This window comes from Phaenicophaeus curvirostris, chromosome 1 (genome assembly GCF_032191515.1).
Source record: "Phaenicophaeus curvirostris isolate KB17595 chromosome 1, BPBGC_Pcur_1.0, whole genome shotgun sequence".
NCBI classification, from domain to species: domain Eukaryota; kingdom Metazoa; phylum Chordata; class Aves; order Cuculiformes; family Cuculidae; genus Phaenicophaeus; species Phaenicophaeus curvirostris.
In genome coordinates, this window is record NC_091392.1 from 28,311,062 (window position 1) to 28,334,804 (window position 23,743).

Consider the following 23,743-nt stretch of genomic DNA (forward strand, 5'->3'; position numbering starts at 1 on the left):
TAAGATGCCATTGACCTTCTTGGCCACCTGGGCACACTGCTGGCTCATGTTCAGCTGACTGTCAACCAACACCTGCAGGTCTTTCTCTGCCAGAAAGCTTTCCGGCCATTCTTCCCGAAGCCTGTAGCACTGCACGGGGCTGTTGTGTCAAAGTGCAGGAGCATGCTCTTGGCCTTCATAGAATCATAGAATAACCAGGTTGGAAGAGACCCACCGCATCATTGAGTCCAACCATTCCTATCAAACACTAAACCATGCCCCTTAGCACCTCATCCACCCGTGCCTTAAACACCTCCAGGGAAGGTGACTCAACCACCTCCCCTGGGTAGCCCGTTCCAGTATCCAGTGACCCTTTCTGTGAAAAATTTTTTCCTAATGTCCAGCCTAAATCTCCCCTGGCGGAGCTTGAGGCCATTCCCTCTTGTCCTGTCCCCCGTCACTTGGGAGAAGAAGCCAGCACCCTCCTCTCCACAACCTCCTTTCAGGTAGTTGTAGAGAGCAATGAGGTCTCCCCTCAGCCTCCTCTTCTCCAGGCTAAACAACCCCAGCTCTCTCAGCCACTCCTCATAAGGCCTGTTCTCCAGCCCCTTCACCAGCTTTGTTGCTCTTCTCTGGACTCGCTCCAGAGCCTCAACATCCTTCTTGTGGTGAGGGGCCCAGAACTGAACACAGTATTCGAGGAGCAGTCTCACCAGTGCTGAGTACAGAGGGAGAATAACCTCCCTGGACCTGCTGGTCACGCCGTTTCTGATACAAGCAAAGATGCCATTGGCCTTCTTGGCCACCTGGGCACACTGCTGGCTCATGTTAAGTCGCTGTCAACCAACACCCCCAGGTCCCTCTCCTCCGGGCAGCTTTCTAGACAGACTTCTCCTAGTCTGTAGCACTGCACAGGGTTGTTGTGTCCCAAGTGCAGGACCCAGCATTTGGCCTTGTTAAACCTCATGCCATTGAACCTCATCCTGTTGGTCTCAGTCCATTGATCCAGCCTGTTCAGATCCCTTTGCAGAGCCTCCCTACCCTCAAGCAGATCGACACTTCTTCCCACCTTACTGTCATCCACGAACTTACTAAGGGTACATTCAATCCCCTCGTCCAGGTCACTGATAAAGATATTGAACAGTACTGGATCCAGCACTGAGCCCTGGGGTACACCACTTGTGACTTGTTTTAAGGATTTTCCTTTGGGCTGACTGTAGTTATGTGGACCAACTGGCAAGAGCACGTGTTCCAGTTTAGTTTTATGCAGAAGAAATGCAGTGTACTAGTTTGGAGTTGTGAATCAAAATGTGGAGGCAATCAGATTTTCTTCAAAAGCAAACACCTGACTCAAACTCATTTAATCGTTAAATAGTGTATGTATGATTGATATTACAAGATCATAGTCTGAATAGGGGAAAATAATGTAAACCATGGAGTTACTGAGTTTTACTTATGTAAATTTTTACTTTGAGAGTTAAATGATTTTTTTAGCCATTACAATTGCATTACAAATACAGTTTCAGAGCTAAAGGGGATTATAGACACCTGAATGAAGTTAATTTAATGTGAGATGCACTTTAACCAAGTTTAAACTTTGGTTAAGACATTGTTAGAGCTCCAAAGAAGGACTAAAAATGTGTGTTTTCAACATTTCAGCAGAGTGCAATGAACGATCCTGTGTTCCGATGCTGTTTATTAGGTGCTTTAGAAATCTACTTTAATGTGTGGTCTTTTATGAGATTTATAAAATTATTTATGGTTTTTCTGTTCCTAAGAAATTATCACTGGCTTCTGATTTCATAGTTGGAATACGAAGGTGCTTAGATTCCCAGCATTTAGAGTACTGAAGAGTGCGGTGATGATTGCTTTGGGGATATCTTCGTCTCTTAGCAGCACAAAAGTGAATGAAATGAACCTCTTCTCCTGCAGTTAGATAACACTTACAAAGCCAGTAGTATGTATTTCAACATATTACACAGATAGAGGTTTTGTAGTGGTAGACTTTTTGAGAAATAAAAGACAACTGATCATAGGATGTGCTTTTGCCCAACATGTACTTACATCATTTACCCAAGAGAGTAGTTTATTGAAGCAGTGATGACCTTAGTGTAGCCAGAAAACCCATTTACACTGGAGCTATAAGAACACCATTCCGTTAATCAAAAGTATATTGATTTTTTTTTATCAGATTCTTGAATGATGTCACTTATCAGCTTTTAATAGAATCAGTTTAACAAGTTGCAAGGGACAAAGTAACAGCTTACCTCTTTTCCAGACAACGTGCATAATTTTCCGAGACTCTGTTAACTTTGTCTTGCCACAAGAATATTCTGCTGTTACAAAAAAACCCAACAAAACAACAAAATAAAACTCCAAAGAAAATATTTACTAGATGACTGCTTTCAAAAAAATTAGATGTCCCAATATTCTCTGAAATACCTACATTTCCAGTGTGGATGCTGTTAAGACTGTATTTATATTTGTAGCACGTTGCTCTCCAGAGATCTTGCCTGTTTTTAAGAGACTTTTGAAAACACTAATAACACTGGGTCGTGTATTATGAAAAAGGGAACGGAGGACATTAAGTCTGCTGCCTACATTTGTTCCATTCAAACTGTGGATGCTGTTCTTGGCATTGATGAGTACGCATAAGGATGCTGCATCATCTGCCCAAAGTCCCAGTTGTTCTGCTGACCTTTACATTTATGTAGAGTTTGTGCCTCTGTTATGCCAACATATTGCTGTAGAAATTCTTTTTCTTAAATCCGCCATGTGACACACAGTTAGAGCGTAGAATTATCTTTTCTAAACCATTTTCTTAATGTTCTAACTTTGTCCGAATAACAATGCTTTTAATAAGACAATTTCAAGGCAGCACTTCAGAAGGATGGAGTGCAGCAAAATTTTCTTTCATTGATAGCCACTTTGTGTCTGTGTCAATATGATATGAACTTCTTATCACAAATGATTGATGCCTCTGGCCCCATCTGTTTGAGCAGCAGAGATAAGTTGGCATGCTAATCCTCCTTTTCCTATCACCTTGAACAACCTTGTTTGTAACTATCATATTGCCCTCAAATGAACACAGATTCTTAAGCAGCACAAAGAGGAATGGGCTGTTTATGCAAGGCCAGTGAAAAGAAATTGCATTTTTATTTTGTGAGCTTTTGATTATGTGCTTAATAGTTGTGTAAATTACAGACTATATTGAAGAACAAGAAGATTACTCTTCCTTTGTTGTACTCTCACCCTCACCTTTTTAATGATATTCATACACATCTTCAGTCTTTTTATACGTTTCTTCTTTCAGTTCTGCTTTTGCTTTGAGTCTATTAAATCACTTGCCAAAAGCTAAGATCCACATTTTGTTGGTCAAAATATTTACTACTTTGTGCTCTAATTTATTTTTATTTTATTTTATTTATTTATTTTTATTTTTAGGAAAAAAGCCATAATGTCAGTTTTCTTCCCTTTAAGAAACAAGTATTTCAGTACCCCCTTATTCTATGAAAATCTTGAAGGATTTTGGTATAGTAAGAGAATGGTTAAAGGCTTTTTTTTGCAAGCTGTATCAGCATCTTATATCACCTTCTGTGACAAAGTGACTCGGCTGCTGGATGAGGGAAAGGCTGTGGATGTGGTCTTCCTGGACTTCAGTAAAGCCTTTGACACAGTTTCTCACAGCATTCTGCTTGAGAAACTGTCAGCCTCTGGCCTGGACAGGCGCACACTCTCCTGGGTGGAAAACTGGTTGGATGGCCGGGCCCAGAGAGTGGTGGCAAATGGTGTGAAATCCAGCTGGAGGCCAGTGACAAGTGGGGTTCCCCAGGGCTCAGTGCTGGGTCCAGCCCTGTTCGATGTCTTTGTTGTATTCAATGTGTGCATCTATTGTTCCTTCCCATGTTCTTTCCATACCCTTGCTCCTTTATTTTATTCTGACATCTCGCAGGCTAAAAAGCCAACTGTATCTTAGGCTGTCTCAAAAGAAATGTGACCAGCAGGTTGACAGAAGTGATTCTCCCCCTCTATTCTGCTTGTGAGACATCACCTGGAGGACTTTGTTCAGTTCTGGAGTCTTGAGCACAGGAAGGACATGGATCTGTTAGAGCAAGTCCAGAGGAAGGCCACGAAGATGATGAGAGGGCGGCAGCACCTCCCCTGTGAGGACAGGCTGAGAGGGTTGGGGCTGCTCAGCCTGGAGAAGAGAAATCTCTAGGGAGACCTTATAGCAGTCTTCCAGTACTTAAAGGGCGCCTACAGGAAAGCTGAGGAGGAGCCCTTTATTAGGGAGTGCAGTGATAGGATGATTTTAAGCTGAAAGAGGGTGGATATAGTTTAGGCATTAGGAAGTCATTTCTTACTGTGAAGCTGATGAGGCACTGGAACAGGTTGTGAAGGGAAGTTATGGATGCCCCATCCCTGGAAATGTTCAAGGCCAGGCTAGTGGAAGGTGTCCGTGCCCATGGGAGGCGGGGGTTGGAACTAGGTCGTCTTTCCTTTTCAACTTGAACCATCCTATGATTCTGTGATCAGAGAAGAGGGAAACTAGGTTTGGGAAATGGTTGGGAGGGCACTTTAAAACCAGATTTGGATATAATTTCAGATGATGCACTGTACTTCAAATACAGAAGCTGGAGCGATAGGGAGAAAGAATTTTTATGTATGTGCATACATGCATGCACGTTAGTTGATATTCAGATTTTCTGCTCCTGTATGAAAAACATCTGATTTTCTGACATTTAAGTTTTGTGTTTCTGAATGTCGTAGAAATTCAGAAGCTTTATTAATAAATAACACTGCATAAAGAGAGTGTGTCATTTCTACCATTTTCTATGAGAATGAATGTCATTCTGGGGAAAAAAGTGTGTGTGTTTTTTTTCCAGTTGTTAAGAGGTATGTTTTAACTCTATCTCAGGCTAAGTTATCTGATCCCAGTAGGTGAGAATTTCTGGGAGGAGTGAGCACTGACTAGAGAGGCAGAGTTTGAACTGGACAATGTTGTAGTTTTTCAGCAAGAATTTTGTAAAGAAAAAAAAGTCATGAAAATGTGCTCAGTACGATGCCATGTCATACACAATCTAAGTTCCCTTTATAATTTTTTATCTATCATTAGGTAGTAGGCTACTCTGCCATTTCTCCCCCAAATGCTACTTTTTTAATGTCTGTAGATCTCACTTCGTTAATGCTATTCCTTGGAAATTATTACTTATGTATCTCCACATTATGCAAAGATGCTTTTTGTCGTGACGTTGCCTTGGATCCTGACTTTCTCCATGCAGATGTGCCTCCTATGGAGGGCAGGGATTTGAGCTAAAGGAGCTAACAGATTTCCTGGTAGAGAGAGGAATGGAAACCAATGGAAACCAGAAGCACTGAACTAGCTTAGAGCTACTTCTACTTTATAGTATTTCCATGAAAGCATAATGGGCACTTTTAGTGTATTGCAATGTGGGATAGCTCAATGTTATTATCAATTTCCTGTGCAGTGTGCACAAAAATATGTCATCCTTGCACAGTATTAAAGCTGTTAAAGCAGCGAATTACACAAAATCAGTGTGCATATATCTATACCTCATAGGTGCTTGAGAGATTAAGTGTCTTGGCTTTTCTGGCTAATAGGCTTTTTTTTTTTTTTGAGAATCCTCCATTCTGGTTTAGTCACTTATTACTCTTTTATGTGCCTCCTTAGAAACAAGATAAACCAAAACCAGCCTGGTTTTATTTACCTCCTGCTCATTCAGGAGGTAGTCCTGATCTTAGCAGTAGGGTTGGAACACCTTGAAGGAAATGTAAAGGTCACTGTAGCAAGAGAGCAGCTGCTGCTCTATTAACAATCCTTCATGAATTTGCAATAAAAATAGCTCTTTAGATAGGTAACTTAGTATGGCCATTTGTCAATATGGCTGCTAATTTTAAAATTTTTTTTATGTCATCCTTAATATTGAGATGTGTATATATACACACAATATATAAGCAGGCTTAATTATTTCGTTATTGGCTTGTTTAGGACAAAACACTTGCTAATTTGTACTTGTGGACAAGAATGTGTTTGTCATGTTTGTAATTGGAAGTAACTGTAGGGTTATAAAAAGCATTTTAAAGGAGAAGCCTGAAGTTCTAGAAATTGGAAAACATTCCCTTCAGAAAATGTACCTCATTTTTTCCAATTACTCATTATAAGCAGAAATACGTGCAGGAATATAGTCAGTCAGCCTTCTCTTGGCAGCAGTAGTGAAGCAGTAAAAGTCATAGGTCTTCTCTTTTGCTTGGATCGTAGACAGGGAGAAATTCTGGAGTAGCAGTTGTCAGAGATTAGCTAAGAAGTCTTTCTGGTCCTTGTCAGACTGGAAATGTGAAGCATGTGCAAGTGAATATTACTTTTTGTTTGAGAATACTGACTGTCTGATGTGGAGTTCCTCCACATCAAAGGTAAGAACACTAAAGTGCCTTCCCAATCAGTCGCTGTGCCTATTAATCACATTTTTGTTTGTTATTTTGCAAAGCAAAACAGTGAAAGTGAAGTAAAAGACGCTCGCTGCAAACAGTAGGCTGACCCATAAATACTCAGCAGAGAATAATCAAACATTAGAACTTAAGCTTCTTAGTTGCATTGCAATGTGTGGAAGATCTATTTATTTATTTATTTTTATTCTGTCCTTGTTTTTGACCCTGGGAACTCTGATCTGAACTCTTCACAGGAATCAGTGAGAAATCAGTGGTTTGGTGTCTTTCTGCAGGGCTATCCTTTTTCTCCCTGGTACCTATTAATATTTATTTATTTATTTATTTATTTAGCTTTCAGCTGTCAGTAGCAAAACTGTATTTTATTTATCCCTTGCAAGTGAGTAATTTGGTTGGTAACTCAGTTTTACCTGCTTGACAACAGCAATAGTATAAGCAGATATAGTTTAGGTAGCAGAATTGAATGTATGTGAAAGGAATGTTTGGCACAGCAGCGTTTCGGGCCAAATGTTTTGGCCTTGTGTAAGTTTTTGTAATAAATGTCTTTTCTACAGGTTTATATTGCCCTTCATTGCCAGATGATAAAAGACTTCATCCTGACTATAAGAGCTTCTAGATGATTTAATAATTATTAAATATCATTCTTTTAATCTGATTTTGTGCAATGCTGTGTAATTTGCTGTCATTAGTGACACATTTTTGATAAAATGCTCTTTAAAGACTGACCATTCTTTAATTACAAGCATTTTATTTCAGGGTAGTGTTCCAAGTATTTTTTTGAGGAGCTGGCATTTCGGCAAGCCTGTTTGCATTGGCCTGACTGCCCAGACTGTCCTGTTCAGCAGTTGTATGGCAGTTGCTGCATGTGAATTTGGAGGAAAATAACTACATTTATGGACAAGTAAAGTGAGGTAGAGGTGGTAGAAATGAGTTTCTAAAAAAGGCGTGGGTGTAGTTTAACAAGAAAACCCTTTGAAATGGATTGGTTTTATATTGTATGTGGAGGCAGAGCCTGTTTTTAATTGTATTTTTCATATGCCCTCAAAGTAACAAGTACAGGTGTGCTGTTCCCAGGTGTGAGAATGTCTTAGAAATCAGTTGTATTTCATGATGTAGCCCAGTTCCTCTCATGAATACCTATATTCAGTGAAACAGTTTTATCTACCTGGCTTATATAGATCTTTGATCTGACCTTATGTAGACAGACGCTTTTTAAAGCAGACAAACTAACTCCAGCAGGAGAAACTTACGGTGTCAATCAGGTGTCTCGTATTCATTAACAAATAACTGCCTTATTGTTTGTATTGTAACAATTAAAAAGTGATGTGAGAAATAATTCTTTTTAATTGCAATGATGAAAGCACTGCAAGAAGTGGCCTGTCTTGTAGCTGGTGGAACTTAAATGATTATTTACATTCAGAAATGAGTGCAGTCTTAGAATGTGCACCAGCCATGACGTATTTATGATAGATTGAGATGATGAGATATTTTCCACACTAGTGGTATTCTGGGGGTTTGATAGATCACCTTATTGAGAACATGTTGTGGTTGCAGTGGCGTCGGTCGAAAGGCGTCTCAGGGCTGGCACAAAAGAATGCAGGCGGGCTGTTTGTAAGCACCAAAATGGTGATGAATGCATAGAAGCCCAGGTACTGCTGGAAGGAGGGGATTTTCTTAAATGCTTTTGTTTCCCTTCGCTTTTACCAGTTCCTCCTGCTGTCTTCAAGTTTAATTTCCATCTTTAGGGAAAGATACGGTAAATCTGCTTGCGTCCATGCTGCTACCTCAGTCAGTGACTAGGATAATAATCAGGACTGCAATTCAGCTTAAAGGATCTGTAGGTCTGTGCACTGATAATGCTGTGCTTGCAAAATGTTTATCCATGCTGGCAGACTAAGCTCAGTATTACTGAGAGCTGTAGCTTCTGGTGTATGTTGTTTCTTTAGTTTAGCTGATAGATTCCAGCATGCTGTCTGTTTTTTAAAACTGTATCGCCATCCTTTGGCCGCTGGTACCTTATAAAAACTAATCAAATTACTGTTTCCTGAGTTACTTGTTAATCTTTTTAAGAAATACATAGTGCTACTTCTCGGTTAAAATACAGTTGCAAATATAAAAAATAATATAGGGTGTGTTCATGAAAGCTAATTTCTTAAGACTGTCTTCGGTTCATAGAGATAGAAGGCAGGAGCCTGATATAACTACATGTATCTGTTTTTTTTCCCCACCCATTTCCCCTTCCATCTCCCTTTCTTCTTTGCTTTTCCTTTTTTATTCATTAACTGTACAGCTAACCAAGGGAAACCGGGCTCCAAATAGCACAAAGCTGGCATTTGAAAATGTTTTTCTTCTCCTTTCTTTTCTTCTCCTTCTCACATATCGTCAGTGTGACCATGAGACATGAAGATAAACACTGATGTAACATCACAATATAATTTTGCTTAATTTATTTTTGTTAGTGTTAATGCTTTGATCTTTATCTGGAATTGGCCAAGATCCTATTCTCACACTACTCATTATTCTTCCCCCCTCTTGCTCATTGCTATTTATTTTATGATTAGAAATTTAGGTATGGTTTTCTAAGTGCATAACAGAGTTAAATACAGGAGCTGATTTACTGTGGAACAGCTTGTTCGGCTAAGTCGTGTTATTACATGTATCATTCAATTATTCTCTGATTAAGAATATACTTTTAAGGCTTTATTATCTTTACCTCAGTAACATATGACAAGCTATACCACACTTCTCTGTATTTCACCACTAAGTACGAGGATAACATTTTGTGTCTGGTTTTGGTTTTATGCAGTCAATGATCCTTTAGCTGTAAATGATGTCAGATCAGATTCAAGTTCTTAATGAAGGTATAGTAACGGTGTTCTGGGATGTGATACACTTGAGTAGTGAATTATATAGCGGTGTTCTCGTATTGTCTTTCATTATTTGCTTTAGAAATCACCATAACCGATATTTAAGTAGAGAGCATTTATAAAGATGTCTGAAAATGAAGCTATACCAAAAGCTATGACTATTTGATAACATAGCTTTACCACAAGAATATGCCATGTGTTATAAAGCTGACTGTTTCTTTGATAGGGTGTTTATAAATCATAGAACAAACAATCTGTCTAGACCGGTAACATGTGACTGGTAACATTTTCCTGGTAATAGTAAGGAAATAGGGGTCACTTATGAAAATAGAACAGTTTGTGGCCAGGCTTCTTTTAAATGCCTGCCGTAAGCCTGCAGATTTGGAACACATTGTTACTTTGCTAATGCAGGGGAAGTTACAGTACAAAAATCCCTTGTTGACCTTCTTAAATTAATCTCTCCAGCATTAGTTATTTCCTTATTTTCAGTAGGAAGACAGCAGGGTTTAAATGTGTACAGCATGTTTAAGTGGTGAGATTGGTGCTCATAAAAAAAATGATTGTAGCGTAAACTAGAATTGAATCATTTTAGCATAAGGGAAAGGAAAGGTATTTCTGCTTTGGGGAACTGCTGTGGGTATCTGCCATATATATGCACGTGTAATTGACTGCTGAGGAAGCTGCTGTGCAGTAGGCTACTAGCCCTTGGTTTAACTCTCTGGAATTTTTGCTGCTGTTTGAAGCCAAGCTTTCAGATCTTGAGAATTCTGTATTTTGGTTTAGGAAAACTGTTTCTATTCCTCAACCTGTCCGTCTATAGAAATCCTTCAAAATGGTATATAAATGCACATGCGCATTTTAGATATAAATGCCATTTTTCCCCCTAATCTTACCAGTCTAACTGCTTGCATTTGCTCCCTGGTAATGTTCGAAGACAACCATTTCAATCTGAGCTGTAACTGGTACTGTGATACATTTCAAGCGCAAAGAAGTGTCAAGGCACTGAAAAAGGATTAATTTTTTTTCATTGTTTATTGTTTCCAGTTTCCTTTTTTCATTGCCACTGGATCCTATGCATCAGTCAAACAAAATTTCAACTTCAAATGAGGAAATTAGATCTGCATAACCGTTATATGTCTAATCAGTGCATTTCTTTGTGGCATGACAAAAGTCCTTGGCTTTTAATTGTGTTCTGAATCATAATCTTATGGTCTGTGAGTATAAGCAGTGCTTGAAAATTTTGTATCGCAGTGGATAGTAAGTAGGAAGATTTCAAAAGAAGCGCCCTTGTTTCTGCAGAATGTAGAATGAAGTTTCAATAAATATGGAATATGCTCCCAGTTAAATTAATTATTTGCCAGTTAATAACTAAACTATGAGGATAGCTTATCCACAGTTTCTTGTTGAATGGTATTTTCAATTGTACCAGCATGTCTAGTGGTTGCTTTAAAGACAAAAAATGTAATGAAATGTGGTGGATATGTATGTATTACTTTCAAATAGTTCTAAAAACTGAAGATAAAGTGATGAAATTCAGAGTCCTCTTGTATCGGCCAAATTTATATTGAAGCATACCAATGTACTGCAGGCTTCAATGCACAGAAGCTGTATTGTTACTGCTGGAACAGAGAATTTTATTTTTTTTTTTCAGTTTTGCATTGTGGCCAACATAATAGGGCCCTAAAGCTTTAGCTGCTTTAGTAATACAAATAATAATTCTTTTGCAATGTACAATAACTTTGTGTGAGACCTAGAAACAAAGCTCTGCACTTTTTTTTTACAGTGTTTTCCAGTACTGCAAATGAGCTAAATGAAGCTGGGTGGAAGTGTCGATCTGCTGGAGGGTCGGGAGGCTCTGCAAAGGGATCTGAACAGGCTGGACCGCTGGGCTGAGTCCAATGGCATGAGGTTTAACAAGGCCAAATGCCGGGTCCTGCACTTGGGGCACAACAACCCTGTGCAGTGCTATAGACTGGGAGAAGTCTGTCTAGAAAGCTGCCTGGAGGAGAGGGACCTGGGGGTGTTGGTTGACAGCCGACTGAATATGAGCCAGCAGTGTGCCCAGGTGGCCAAGAAGGCCAATGACATCTTGGCTTGTATCAGAAATGGCGTGACCAGCAGGTCCAGGGAGGTTATCCTCCCTCTGTACTCGGCACTGGTGAGACCGCTCCTCGAATACTGTGTTCAGTTCTGGGCCCCTCACCACAAGAAGGGTGTTGAGGCTCTGGAGCGAGTCCAGAGAAGAGCAACAAAGCTGGTGAAAGGGCTGGAGAACAGGCCTTATGAGGAGCGGCTGAGAGAGCTGGGGTTGTTTAGCCTGGAGAAGAGGAGGCTGAGGGGTGACCTCATTGCTCTCTACAACTACCTGAAAGGACGTTGTAGAGAGGAGGGTGCTGGCCTCTTCTCCCAAGTGATGGGGGACAGGACAAGAGGGAATGGCCTCAAGCTCCGCCAGGGGAGGTTTAGGCTAGACGTTAGGAAAAAATTCTTTACAGAAAGGGTCATTGGGCACTGGAACAGGCTGCCCAGGGAGGTGGTTGATTCACCTTCCCTGGAGGTGTTTAAGGCATGGGTGGACGAGGTGCTGAGGGATATGGTTTAGTGTTTGGTAGGAACGGTTGGACTCGGTGATCCGGTGGGTCTCTTCCAACCTGGTTATTCTGTGATTCTGTGATTCTGTGAAAGGGTGGAATTATTTTGAAAGCCGTTTTCAAATTACTAGCAAAATCCCAACTTGTTTCTCTGTAAAAATATACTCACACAAACAGTCTTTAAAACTCAGTTTTAAAGTTTCCATGGTGACCTAAGCTGCAGAAGTTAGCTATATCATAAACCGGGAATTTTTCTGAGAAAACAGCATTTTCATGCACTTTGAGGTATTTGAATTCTACTCTGCTATTCTTAGGTTCTGCCTTTTATACTGCCTGATAAAAAAGCCCCGTAGCTGAGGATTGCACAAATGTTTTCAAATAATCACAATGAAAAAGTCTGTGTGTTTTTAAGTTCAGCCTGGATAGCTGGCCCATAAAAAAAAAGCATTCTCCAGACTTAGCTGTAAAGAAACGTGCTTTTGAGTGTAGCAGCATCCTAGGCTGTATCAACAAGAACAGAGCCAGTTGCTTAAAGAACTGATCATCCCCTGGTCAACATTAGTTAGGCCATACCAGTTTTGGGTCCTCCAGTGCAAGACCAATATTAATGAACTGAAGGAAGTTCAGCAGAAGGTCTCACATTGGTTGCAGACAGGAGTTTCTGCCCTAGGAGGCAGTGGGGCTTGTTCAGGCTGGAAAAGCAGCAGTTTGGAGGGGAGCTAGGTCACCTGCCTGTACCTACAAGAAGATCAGTAGCATCAGTGATGCTTGGTGGAATAATGATAGGGAAGGGGTATGAACTGAAACAAGAGAAAGTCCATCTGTGTCTAAAGAAAAAAATGAGGACAGTCAGACATGAATGGGTTTTCTGGAGTGGCTGTGTGGTGTCCGTAACCGAAGGTTTGCAAAACCTGATTGGCTAAAGCTCTGAGCACACTAATCTAACCTTATAGCTGACCCTGCTTTGAGCAGCGGGTTGGACTTAGAGGCCTTCTGAGGTCCCTTTCAATGTGAATGACTCTGATTCTGTGAATGATCGATGCAGTTTTTCTGCAAGGCAAATGCTAGTGCAATAAAGATGTAATTAGCCTCTACTGAATTGGATCTTATCCATCATATTCCTAGTGATTTTCCAACTACATTTTGTAAAGCTGTGGATGGAATAGAGTAGTGGTAAACCATGTTTAGCCTCCGGGGTAAGCAAAAGAGGTGGATACAGCTGAGAAACAAACCTAGTTGTGCTTCGGAAATTTTGTTTGAGCATTACAGGGTATCTAGACTCCGATGTCTGGCCAGATGGGGCTGGAGGTGAGAGGATGAAGAGAAACTTCTGAATTCATTGTTCTTCTCTTCTTGCACATCTCTGCAGAAATGTGATTGCTAAATTCCCTGTGAGGCTGTATCTTGGAGAAAATTATCCAAAGCATGGAAAGTTTGGGTTTTCATAAACTTCCCATATATGAATTGAGAAGTGTGCTCAGAGATTATCCATAACGGACGTACTATCAAAGAGAAATGTTTCAAAAATCAATTTCTCTTTCAATGGTGTCTTATGCCCTCTTCTATTCTGAAATATAAATTCTCAGCAACTCCCTAGTAGTGGTATTGATATGTATATCAGGTGCAGAATTTAACAGCTCACAGTGGATTGCAAAGCAGAATTCTGCAAATGAAATTTGCCCTGTTGGAACTTCAAAGACTCTTGCAAGACCGCTCAAACCAGCATACTCAAATGAGAGATTTTGATAGTGTTAAGCAGGAAAAATAAAAAGACCCCAAGGATCATTTTCCTCTCTGTGAGAAAGAATACTGGTTGAATACAAGCATGGCAGTGCTCACATTTGTTTAGCAAGAATCAATACCAACATACTATACATCTAATGTCAATTCTAGGCTAAATAGGTTTCATTGTTTGTGTTTCTCTGTGTACTAGGATATACGATATTGTTCTTCTAATTGACAACGTCATCTATTTTGTATTGAATTTTTAGTAATTTTATTAGGTAGTTAAGTAAATCAGCACCCTTTGCAACTCTCTCCTTTTTTTTTATTGATATAGTTGAAACTTTTAGAAATAAATTATTTCATTCTTTCATATCTTGAGGAAAGTTCAGCTGGAAATAAGATCAAAATGAGATCCACTTTCCTGTGGTGTTGTTCAAGATGTCTGTCATTTGCTTTCTTACAGTGAAAGATTTTTTTTAAGACTGAATAGAAATGGTTTGCCAAAATGTCCAGAAAAACCTGAAAGACACTGCTCTCTTTTCGTGGTGAGTTCTTCCTATTCCTGTTCTCAGTGTTTGTTGTTTTGGGTATTGAAAATCAAAAAGTTAGATTAAATTGTTGTTCTGTGTTGACTCAGAACTGCTCCCTGAGCTTTTACGTTGTCATAAACATCAGCTTTAAAGGGCAGTTGAACCGTATTGCTGAACTCCCAAGGTTAATGTTTTCTGGCAATATGTGGACACTCATCTAAACTTCCATGTGGGCATATGTGCCAGTCTTTCTCTCTCCAGCAAGGACCAGTTAGTGCAGCACTCCCGGTACTTTCAGAGTATTAGGAATTGCACAAATGCATCGCTGCGGTTCAAGGCACCCAGTGAGTCTTTTCCGTCCTCCCACTGATTTTCCTGCATTACAGCATGTTCCTGCCCCTGATATTCTAGGACAGTGGCTTCGAGTGCATGACTGCCAACTTAAAGTGTTTGAGGGATAATTTGTTAATGCTGTATAAATGAACTCACCGTTCATTTATCACTTCCACTGGCAATGAAAGCAGTGTGTAAAGATCTCTTTAAATGTCACATTTTAATCAGGCGTCAGAAGTAACGAGGTTCTGATCTTGTGCAGGATTTGGGCAGCAGTGAACTCAGGAAGGACATCTATATCACTGTGCACATTATCCGAATAGGTAGGTATAATTATCTGTGAGTAGAAATCTTACATTTGTTAGACATATGACAGTAAATAAAAGAAAACTGCTTGAGGTAGCTTTGGGATTTGTTAAACTGGTTAGATCTTTCAATAAATTTTTTGAAAAGAAAAATGCCTGGGTTTTGGTGGAAAACTCTCTTTGAATTTCTGAGCATTGTTTTGTGTTATTTTTTCAAATGTGCTACTAACTGAGTTTGGATGCAAGATATTTTGCTACTGTCACAAAACAAAACAAAATGCAAGAGTCAAATGTGAACTGCATTAAGATGATGGAGTTGTCATTGGAAGTCCATGCTTATTCTGAGAAGAGTAATTTCAAGCATCTTTTGTTCATAGAAAAGCTTGCCTGGGAAATTAATGTACCTAATTAGTATATAATACCCGATGTATATCTGAAATTGTTCAGATTAATTTTGTCTTCTCCTTGACCCTTTTATAAAGGGGGAGTTGGAGAGAGATGGAGAAAACCTTATAGTTATTTTAATTCTTGATACTATAGACAGAGCCTGAGTCCTGTAGAACAAAGCAAAAAAAGTATACATTTGTTTTAGGTATTTATTTTGAGAAGTTATCCTCTGGGCTGTACTGATGTGAAACAATAAGCTTTGGGTCTGCTTCTGACTTCCTAGGTTTTTTGTTTTCTTTGTTAACTTATCTCTATAATTGCATCATTGCAGCACTAAATATAACTTTTCTTCCTGTTTTTGAAAGGTATTTTGCTTTGAAATACAGTTGCTCTAAGTTGTACTGAGTTCAGAAGCAACCTATTACGAAGTAATCACTATTTTAGCACTTTGAGGAACAATTTTTCCTTGCGTTCTCACACACAAAATACTGTGTTTTGTTTTTATTGGCATGGACTGGGAAAAAGTGTGGTAAATATTTGGTAAGAATAAATACTTTAAAGGAGAATAAGGAGTAGAATTTTTCCTATTGTATAGTTTTCAAATATTCTCAGTCAAGTGTATAAATGAACCACTGAAATACTAAAAAGTTAAAATAAGATTTATGTGCTACATGTTGTGAAAATGAACAATTACTCTTCTTGCTGCTGTGAGGCATAGGAATATTTGGAGGAGGCATTGCCCTGGAGTGACTGCAACCACAGGCTTTTCTTGTCAAGAATTTAAGACTTGGTGGGAAAGATGCATAGCTGCCAGCGCACAATTGAATTAAATGGTTAGAAAAAGGACAGTCTAAAATGGCAGGAACAAAGCAAGAAGATTGATCAAGTGCATTTAAATCAAATAGAAAAGGCTAGGAAAATATTTTGTTTCAGAACCGTTTGCCTTGACTGTCTTCTTTCTTTCCTTATCATAGATTGTTCTGCCCTTTCTCATCTTTCCTCCCAGTGTTTCATCTCTACTTCATTTTTCTGCAGCTGGTCAATTAGCCCCTTGCTACCCCGCTGCCTGTTTGAAAGCAGGATTTGACTACTAAATTGTAATAGCTTAATCACAACACCTCTTATATAAACCATGGGTAGCAACAACCACAGAAAAATAATTCTTACTGGACAGGAAATGTTGAACACTCTGTCATGTCTTAACTCTAAATTTAATTTGGTAGTGTCATGAGTGTGCTCTCAGTGGGTATCAGAAAGCATTGTTTGTTGAGTGGAGGTCATGAGAGGATGAGCAGGACCTCTGGTCTGATACCTTTCAACATCACCACATATTTATGGACTTCCTGTACCGTTTGTTACCCTTGTGTAGTATAAAGATGGACCAGATTTGCAATGAGTACACTTGGCATCGTGTACTCAGACCTGTCACTATACTGAGCTGCGTTGCTCTCTGCCTCCCTTCTGTGGTTTTAAGACAGACAGTTTCATGGATTATGCATCAAATGTGTATTTTGTTTGGCAGGGCGAATGGGTGCTGGAGAGAAGAAAAATGCCTGCAATGTACAATATAGACGGCCTTTTGGCTGTGCAGTCCTCAGTATTGCTGATTTGTTGGCAGGAGATTCAAAGGATGACCTCGTCTTAAAAGTATACATGTAAGGAACATTTTTTTCTTTATTTTTAAAAGTATCTTGGAGTCAGTTTGCATCACAAACAGCAATGTTAAATGCAGCGTAAGTAACTAGCTGTAGCTCCTTTATGTTCCAAAAAGGTATAGTAGCTAATTTCTCTTTTTTTTTTTTTTGTTATAATTTCAAAATTTTGGCTAGTTCTACAGATGCCTTTAAAAACTGTGATAATATTAAAGATAAAAGATCCTTTTAGATCTTTGTGTGTGTTTCAGAATTTTTCACATCCTTGCAAGAGCTTCTGGAGCTCTGTTTCTTATGGCAACATGAAGTGCTTTTAGGGCTTGTTTAAACATCTTACGCTGCTTGGACAGTACTTTATAGAATAAAAGCAGGCAGAATATATTTTTGTGAAATTAAGCAATTAGATAATGGGGATAAAAATTATAAAAGGCATTGATGGAGAACGAAAAATCAAAAGTAGATTTTAAAATGAGTGGTTGATTAGTGGATTTTGGCTGGTGGTAATTGGAAGAAAGTTCAATTTTCTAGCAGCACAGTGCATGTAATTTCTTGCTGATCTTGGACACTATAGTAAGAACCGTTTTATGGAGTGGTCTGTTTGAAGTATGTAAACCTGGGACACACATTGTCATGCACGTGAGGAAGTTCTGCCCCTCCCAGGGCTAGCACTCCAATCGTGAAGACAGCCTTTGTCCTCTCCTGTGTACTCCTCTGTGCTGAATTAGGGCTGCTGGAGTCAGTGCTGCAGAACAGCAGTTTAGTGTGATAGTGGACATGTGGGCTGGCTCTTACCTAGACTCTCAGGACATTGAAGACAAATAAATATTCACTGTTGGTTAACAAATTATTATATTAATCTGCCTATCATATTCTATTTTTTTTTTTTTGATGCCAAGCCTGTCTCCAATCTAAACCATGAAGAGTGATCATTAGAACATGGTCAGTTTTCCCTTATGGCAATGCAGCTATTTTCTAACTGTACACTGAAATGTAAATTGCTCTTTCAGTGACTACCTCCTGAAGATCACATCATGTTTTAAATAACTTCGAAATGTACAGCTCAGTTTTTTCTGTCTGCTAAGACCAGCTCCAAATCCTATGTTTTCTCTTGAGTGTCACAAGATAGAATTCTGTGTGGTTTAGAACTGAAGGGTAAATCTGTACAGATGATGAACTTGGTCATGGCTGAACTCCTGGGTATAATCGTTCATATCTTTCTCCCACCCTCTGCCACGTGAAACATGGTGCCTCTCTTAAATGGTAAGAGCACCCTCACTCTTTCCATCAAAACAGAGTTTAATAGGGCATTATTAGGTCCTGTCATGTTATTAGTTTTGTGAACAAAAGGGAATTTGTTTTAGAGATACGTGTTCCTGTTTCAGAGTTAAAAAATTTACTATTTTTCTAGGTGCAACACAGAGAGTGACTGGTATCAAATCCATGAAAATATCATTAAAAAGTTGAATGCACGTTACAACTTGACAGGGTCCAATGCAGGTGAGTAAGATGCCGCATTTCTCTTTGCATACTTAGGGTTTTCTTAGTTTTCAAATGAAGCAGTTCTGTTTTAGAAGGAATAATGTCTTTGAAAAAAATATTGCTTCACATAGAGAAAAATATTTGTATTAGGTGAAAATGTATGACATTGCTGTTCATGTGCACCTTTTTAAAAAAATAAAATCACTGAATGTTTTTGAGGAGCTGTGTAATTCTATTCTATGCTGAGGAGCTACAGTTTGATATGAAGCTTTTTACACGTGGGGCTGATAAAATTATTGATCCGTGTTCCTTGATGTTTCTGCTTCACATTTTCATCAGGAATATAAAATTTCCCATTGACACTGTATTAAATAAAAAAAAAAAAAGAACTGGAAGCTTACAAGTGCTTTCTGTATTCCTACTGGCCAGTGGAGCAAGATGCATTTGGTCATAGAAGCATAGAATGCTTTGGGTTGGAAGGTACCTTTAAAGGTCGTCTAGTCCAACCCCTCTGAAATGAGCAGGGGCATCTCCTACCACATCAGGCTGCTCAAAGGCCCGTCCAACCTTCCCTGGAATGTTTCCGGAGATTAGGCATCTAGCACCTCTCTGGGTAACCTGTGCCAGTGTTTCATCACACTCACTGTAAAAAATTTCTCCCTTATATCTAGTCTGAATATAACATCCTTTAGTTTATAATGATTACCCCTTGTCCTATTACTACAGGCCCTGCCAAAATATTTGTCCCTGTCTTTCTTACAGTCCCCCTTTAAGTACTGGGAGGCCACAATAAGATCTCTCACAGCCTTCTCTTCTTCAGGCTAAACAACCCCAACTCTCTCAGCCTTCCTATTCCTCTGATCATTTCTGTGGCCTTCCTCTGGACCTACTCCAGCAGGTCCATGTCTTTCCTGTGATGATGTCTCCAGATCTGGATGTATTACTCCAGGTGAGAGCTCATCAGAAGGGATGAGGGGCAAAATCATCTCCCTCAACCTGCTGGTCATTAGGTTTTTAACGCAACCAATGATACATTTGGCTTTCTGGGCTGTGAGCACACATTGATGTCAGTTTTAAATCCACCTGTACCCCCCTGTCTTTCTCAGCGGGGCTGCTCTCAATTCCTTCATCCCCCAACCTGTATTGATAGCAGGAGTTGCTCACACTCAGTTGCAGAACCTTGTACTTGGCCTTGTTGAATTTTGCGAGGTTCACTCGGCCTCCTGTCTCTGGCTTGTCCAGGTCCCTGTGGATGGAATCCCATCCCACCCATACATCAGCTACACCATTCAGTTTGGTGTTGTCTGAAAACTTTGAGAGGATACAATTGAACGCACAATACCCCTGATGAAGATACTAAATAGTACTGGTTGCAGTACAGACCCCTGAGGGGCACCGTTTGGCTCATTGACATTGAGCTGTTACCCACTACTCTCTGGATGTGACCATCCAACCAATTCCTGATCCACTGAGCAGTTCACTTGCCAAATCCATATCTTTCCAATCTAGAGAGAAGGATGTCAAAAAGAACCATGTCATAGGCCTTACAGAAATCCAGATAGATGACATTCATAGCACTTCCATTGTCCACTGATATAACCACTCTGTCATAGAAGACCACGAGGTTGGTCAGGCAGTGCTCTTGCCCTTGGTGTAGCCATGCTGGCTGTCTCGAGTCACCTCCCTGTCCTCCATCTGCCTTAGATAACTTCTAGGAGGATCTGTTCCCTGATCTTCCCAGGCATAGAGGTGAGGCTGACAGGTCAGTAGTTCCCAGGCTCCTCCCTCCCTTGATTTGGTGATCAACATGTCCAGTACCATATCCCTTCTGGATGGGCTATTACCTGGCTTAAGAAATGAAGCTCAATGCACTCTAGGAGTTTGTTGGATTGCCTACAGCTCGCTGCAGTACTTTTCCAGTAGATGTCAGGGTGGTTGCAGTCCACCAGCAGGTTGAGAGCCTGTGAGCAGGATGCCTCCCGTAGCTGGAGTAAGAACATTTCATCAGTAGACTTCCCTCGATTAGGTGGCCTGTAGTAGACACAAACCGCAAGGTTGCATTTGTTGCCTTTGTCTCTGTTTTCTTACCTATAGTCTTTCAACCGTAAACTTTCAACTTGTTTGTGTCTGTTCTTGAGAGACAGCTCTTCATGCCCTATCCAGTTCTTGATGTGGAAGACAATGCCTCTGCCTCTCCTTCTTCACTTGCCCTTTCTAAGCAGCCTATAGATATTGATATCCATACTGCAGTCATGGGATTTGTCCCCGCGAAGTTTCAGGTTGATATTTAAGAAGTTACCAATAGTTCTCCCTAGTCAGCTATTTATCACTGCATCTGTCATCAAATAAATTTGGATGTGAGACTGAAGAAATGGAAGATAACTGGCCTATGTTTTTCTGATATGGTGGTTTGACTCATAGGGGATGTTGGATTTGCATTTTGTTTGGTTTGTGGTTTGTTTTATTTTCAATACCACCTAGTTAACTTTTTCTGAATGCTGTCATCCAGAGATGCAGTCAAACTTGAAATGAAATCTGAAATAGAAACTTATGAGTCTGTTGTCCTTGTATTCAAATATTGTTTTGTTGCTGTGAAACGTTAATTAGTTGAAACGTGAATATAGAGAAATCTGATATGAATTTTCCATGCTGCACTGTAGTTGTGATCCCTTTCATGTGGTAGAGTTCATGCTCCTTTAACTTGAATTCAAGCATAACGATTATCTTGAAAATGTATCTTTTGCGGATAACTGAAAAGCACATAAAAGCTCATGTTACTTATTAAGACAGAAGTTACATGTTTAACCACTACTAATCCTGTTATTTTCTCAGATAGAGTCTAGCCACGTATATATATGTACTTAAGGTTTAGAATGTCATGCATATTACTGAACAATAAATATAAAAATCACGTAAGGAAAATACAAGAGCACATTACTAAGTATAACGTTAGGCTTCTTAAACATGTTAACCATATTCGTAAAGAACAGTCACGCTGGCTGTCCGTGCAATACCTGCTTACTCTTTGATACATCACTTATCCTATTACATTCTCATGAAATAAGAGTTCACAGCTAAATACCCAGTTGTCCTAGGAGACACTGGATAAATTTGAATAGTCTTAATTATGTGAATACTCAACATGAAAGGCATGTGGGACATTTTTTTTTTTTTCCAGGTTACAGGGGGGTGGAAATATAATGTAGCAAATTGAAGATCAGTTTGATTTTGAAAAGTATTTTCAGAGGAGAAGAGGCAGAGAGAAGAACAGCACAGGGCTTGGTGGTCTTTTCCAATCATTATGATTCTGTGTGAAGGTTGAGAGGGAAAGAGGAAGTGAGCAGTAATGCTGCTTTGAGTACTCAGCAACTAAAACCTAAATCATGAAAGGTTATTTAGAGTGCACATGTGAAATTTGTTCCTCTGTGACTGCTTAGCAGCCTGAAAAACCACTTGCAAGGCTTTAGCAATATGTTCAGATACTTATGCTGACACCTCATGGAAAGTATTGTTGTTACACTGGTTTGTATTTTTTCTTTGCTGCCCTTTTCTGTAATAGCATTGAATAGTATAGAATTGAGGTTCTGAAGCCACGTTAGCCATGTCTGCTGCCATATAGTTGTCAAAAAGTGAGAAAGTATTGCATTGCAGGAGATGCCTTTTCTCTCTTTTGGAACTGTTGGTAGGTATGAGCCAAATACAGGAAAACTTTAATTTTTTGTTTTTATCACACTTGCCCTTTTCAGATCACATTAAAAAGACTTAAGAAGGGAAACAGTAAACAAGCAGCAGCAAAAGTGCTTCAGACTATTGCCTATCCTCTAGGCCTTTTTTCCCTCTTCAGACTCTGTCCTGCATGGATTCTTTCCGCTCAGGAGATTTTCAAACAAATTCCTTAGTTTCCACAAAGTGTTACGTCCCACTTTAAAAAAAAAAAAATCTCCCAGTTCTCTGGGGCAAACTGAAAAGGAACTCAAAACGTGCTTTCAAACATCTTGCATTGCCAGACTGTAGCGTTTGTATTTAGCATTCAAACCCCCATCCCCCCTAAAAGTACTTCTTCTACTTTAACTATTAAGTACAGAATCTTATTGCGTCGTATTCTCAGCTTGTGTCTGAAAAAGGTCAAATGAAGGCAAATGATTGGAACTTCTTAATACAGCCCAGAAAGGAGCAGGGGACAAATGTTCATCCCCTTTCCTCTTCTCAGTGGATGCAGGAATAGAATGACTTAATTTCATGGATAAGGTAGCATCATTTGCTAGAGCGTGAGCTTGAATGTGTTTTCTGCATGAATTTCCAGTATAACAGAGACTAGAGCAGGTAGTGGGTTGAATTCTGATTCACCACTAGTCTTTGCAGCTGGTGTCAGGTATTGGCTTACTGGAAAACACCTGTTTGTCTAGTGTAGGAGACCAGACCGTTAATGTGAAGGCCAAATTGTACAGCCTTTGTAGTTAGTAGCCATGTTATTTCTTTCATTGAGTTTGTACTATATGTAGGCTATGTATGATTTCTTAACTATTAAACAAACTAGGTTTCAATAATACCTGGAGTGGAGCTGGGTATAAAAAATATTTTTGTATTTTTTTTTTTTTTAGAATTAGGGGCTAGTCACTTTGTTTTAAAATGTAAAAATCTCTGGAAAAAAAATGATTATTCCTACATAGACATCACACCTAATTACATCAGTCATACAGGGAAAATAACGCATTTCTATTTCTGTACCTGCAGCACCAGAGATCAGTGAAATATATACTATAGATATAGAAAAAAATGGCTGGTTTACCTCAAACCATATAAAGTAATTCTTCATCCCCTTATGGTATATTTTAGCTAGTGATACTTAGCCATAGTCATTGTTTTCATATTGAAGCTTGAGCTTCTGTCAGATGTTAAAATCTCTTTGTAGGATTTGCAGTGTGGGTCATAGTTGCAGATTTTATTCTTTCAGTGTGACAGGGAAACTATACCCTGGACCTTTCTTGGGGCTACAATGAACAGCATTGGATGTGGGCTGCTTTTCTGTTTATTAAAGCAGGCACTAATGCACAAAGTGCCTTGTAAATTGTTATTGATCTTATAATAGCTGCTTCATTTGCCCACAGAATTGCTGTGCCATGAATAAACCTGTTGATATTAAAAATGGTTTGAAGTGCATTTTAGGACAAGGGGCAGAAAACAAGTCCAGATCTGATTGTCATTAAGCACATTTTTATACAGAAATAAAAAAAATAAAAATCAGAGAATGCAACTCCAATTGCACGTACTTATGCAGAGTCATGGATTTTTCTTTTCCTTCTGAGTTTTAGTATGAATTTATCATGCGTGACTTTATATTCTTGCCTATAGCATTCACTTTTTTTTTTCTCTCCTCCAGTTCTTTAGATTTTCAAAAGTTGAGATGTAATTCTTTTTTAATAGAGCACA

The 23,743-nt window shown here is 39.3% G+C and overlaps 1 protein-coding gene across 1 annotated transcript in view; it reads left to right on the forward strand.

The window, feature by feature from the left end:
• The window catches only part of DOCK4 (dedicator of cytokinesis 4), a 240,529-nt gene that overhangs the window by 99,392 nt on the left and 117,394 nt on the right, over positions 1 to 23,743 (forward strand). Inside the window, exons 9-12 of the mRNA XM_069851332.1 lie at positions 14,091 to 14,172; positions 14,753 to 14,813; positions 16,705 to 16,837; positions 18,243 to 18,331. Coding sequence (XP_069707433.1) covers positions 14,091 to 14,172; positions 14,753 to 14,813; positions 16,705 to 16,837; positions 18,243 to 18,331 — 365 coding nt within the window. The remainder of the gene's footprint in view (positions 1 to 14,090; positions 14,173 to 14,752; positions 14,814 to 16,704; positions 16,838 to 18,242; positions 18,332 to 23,743) is intronic.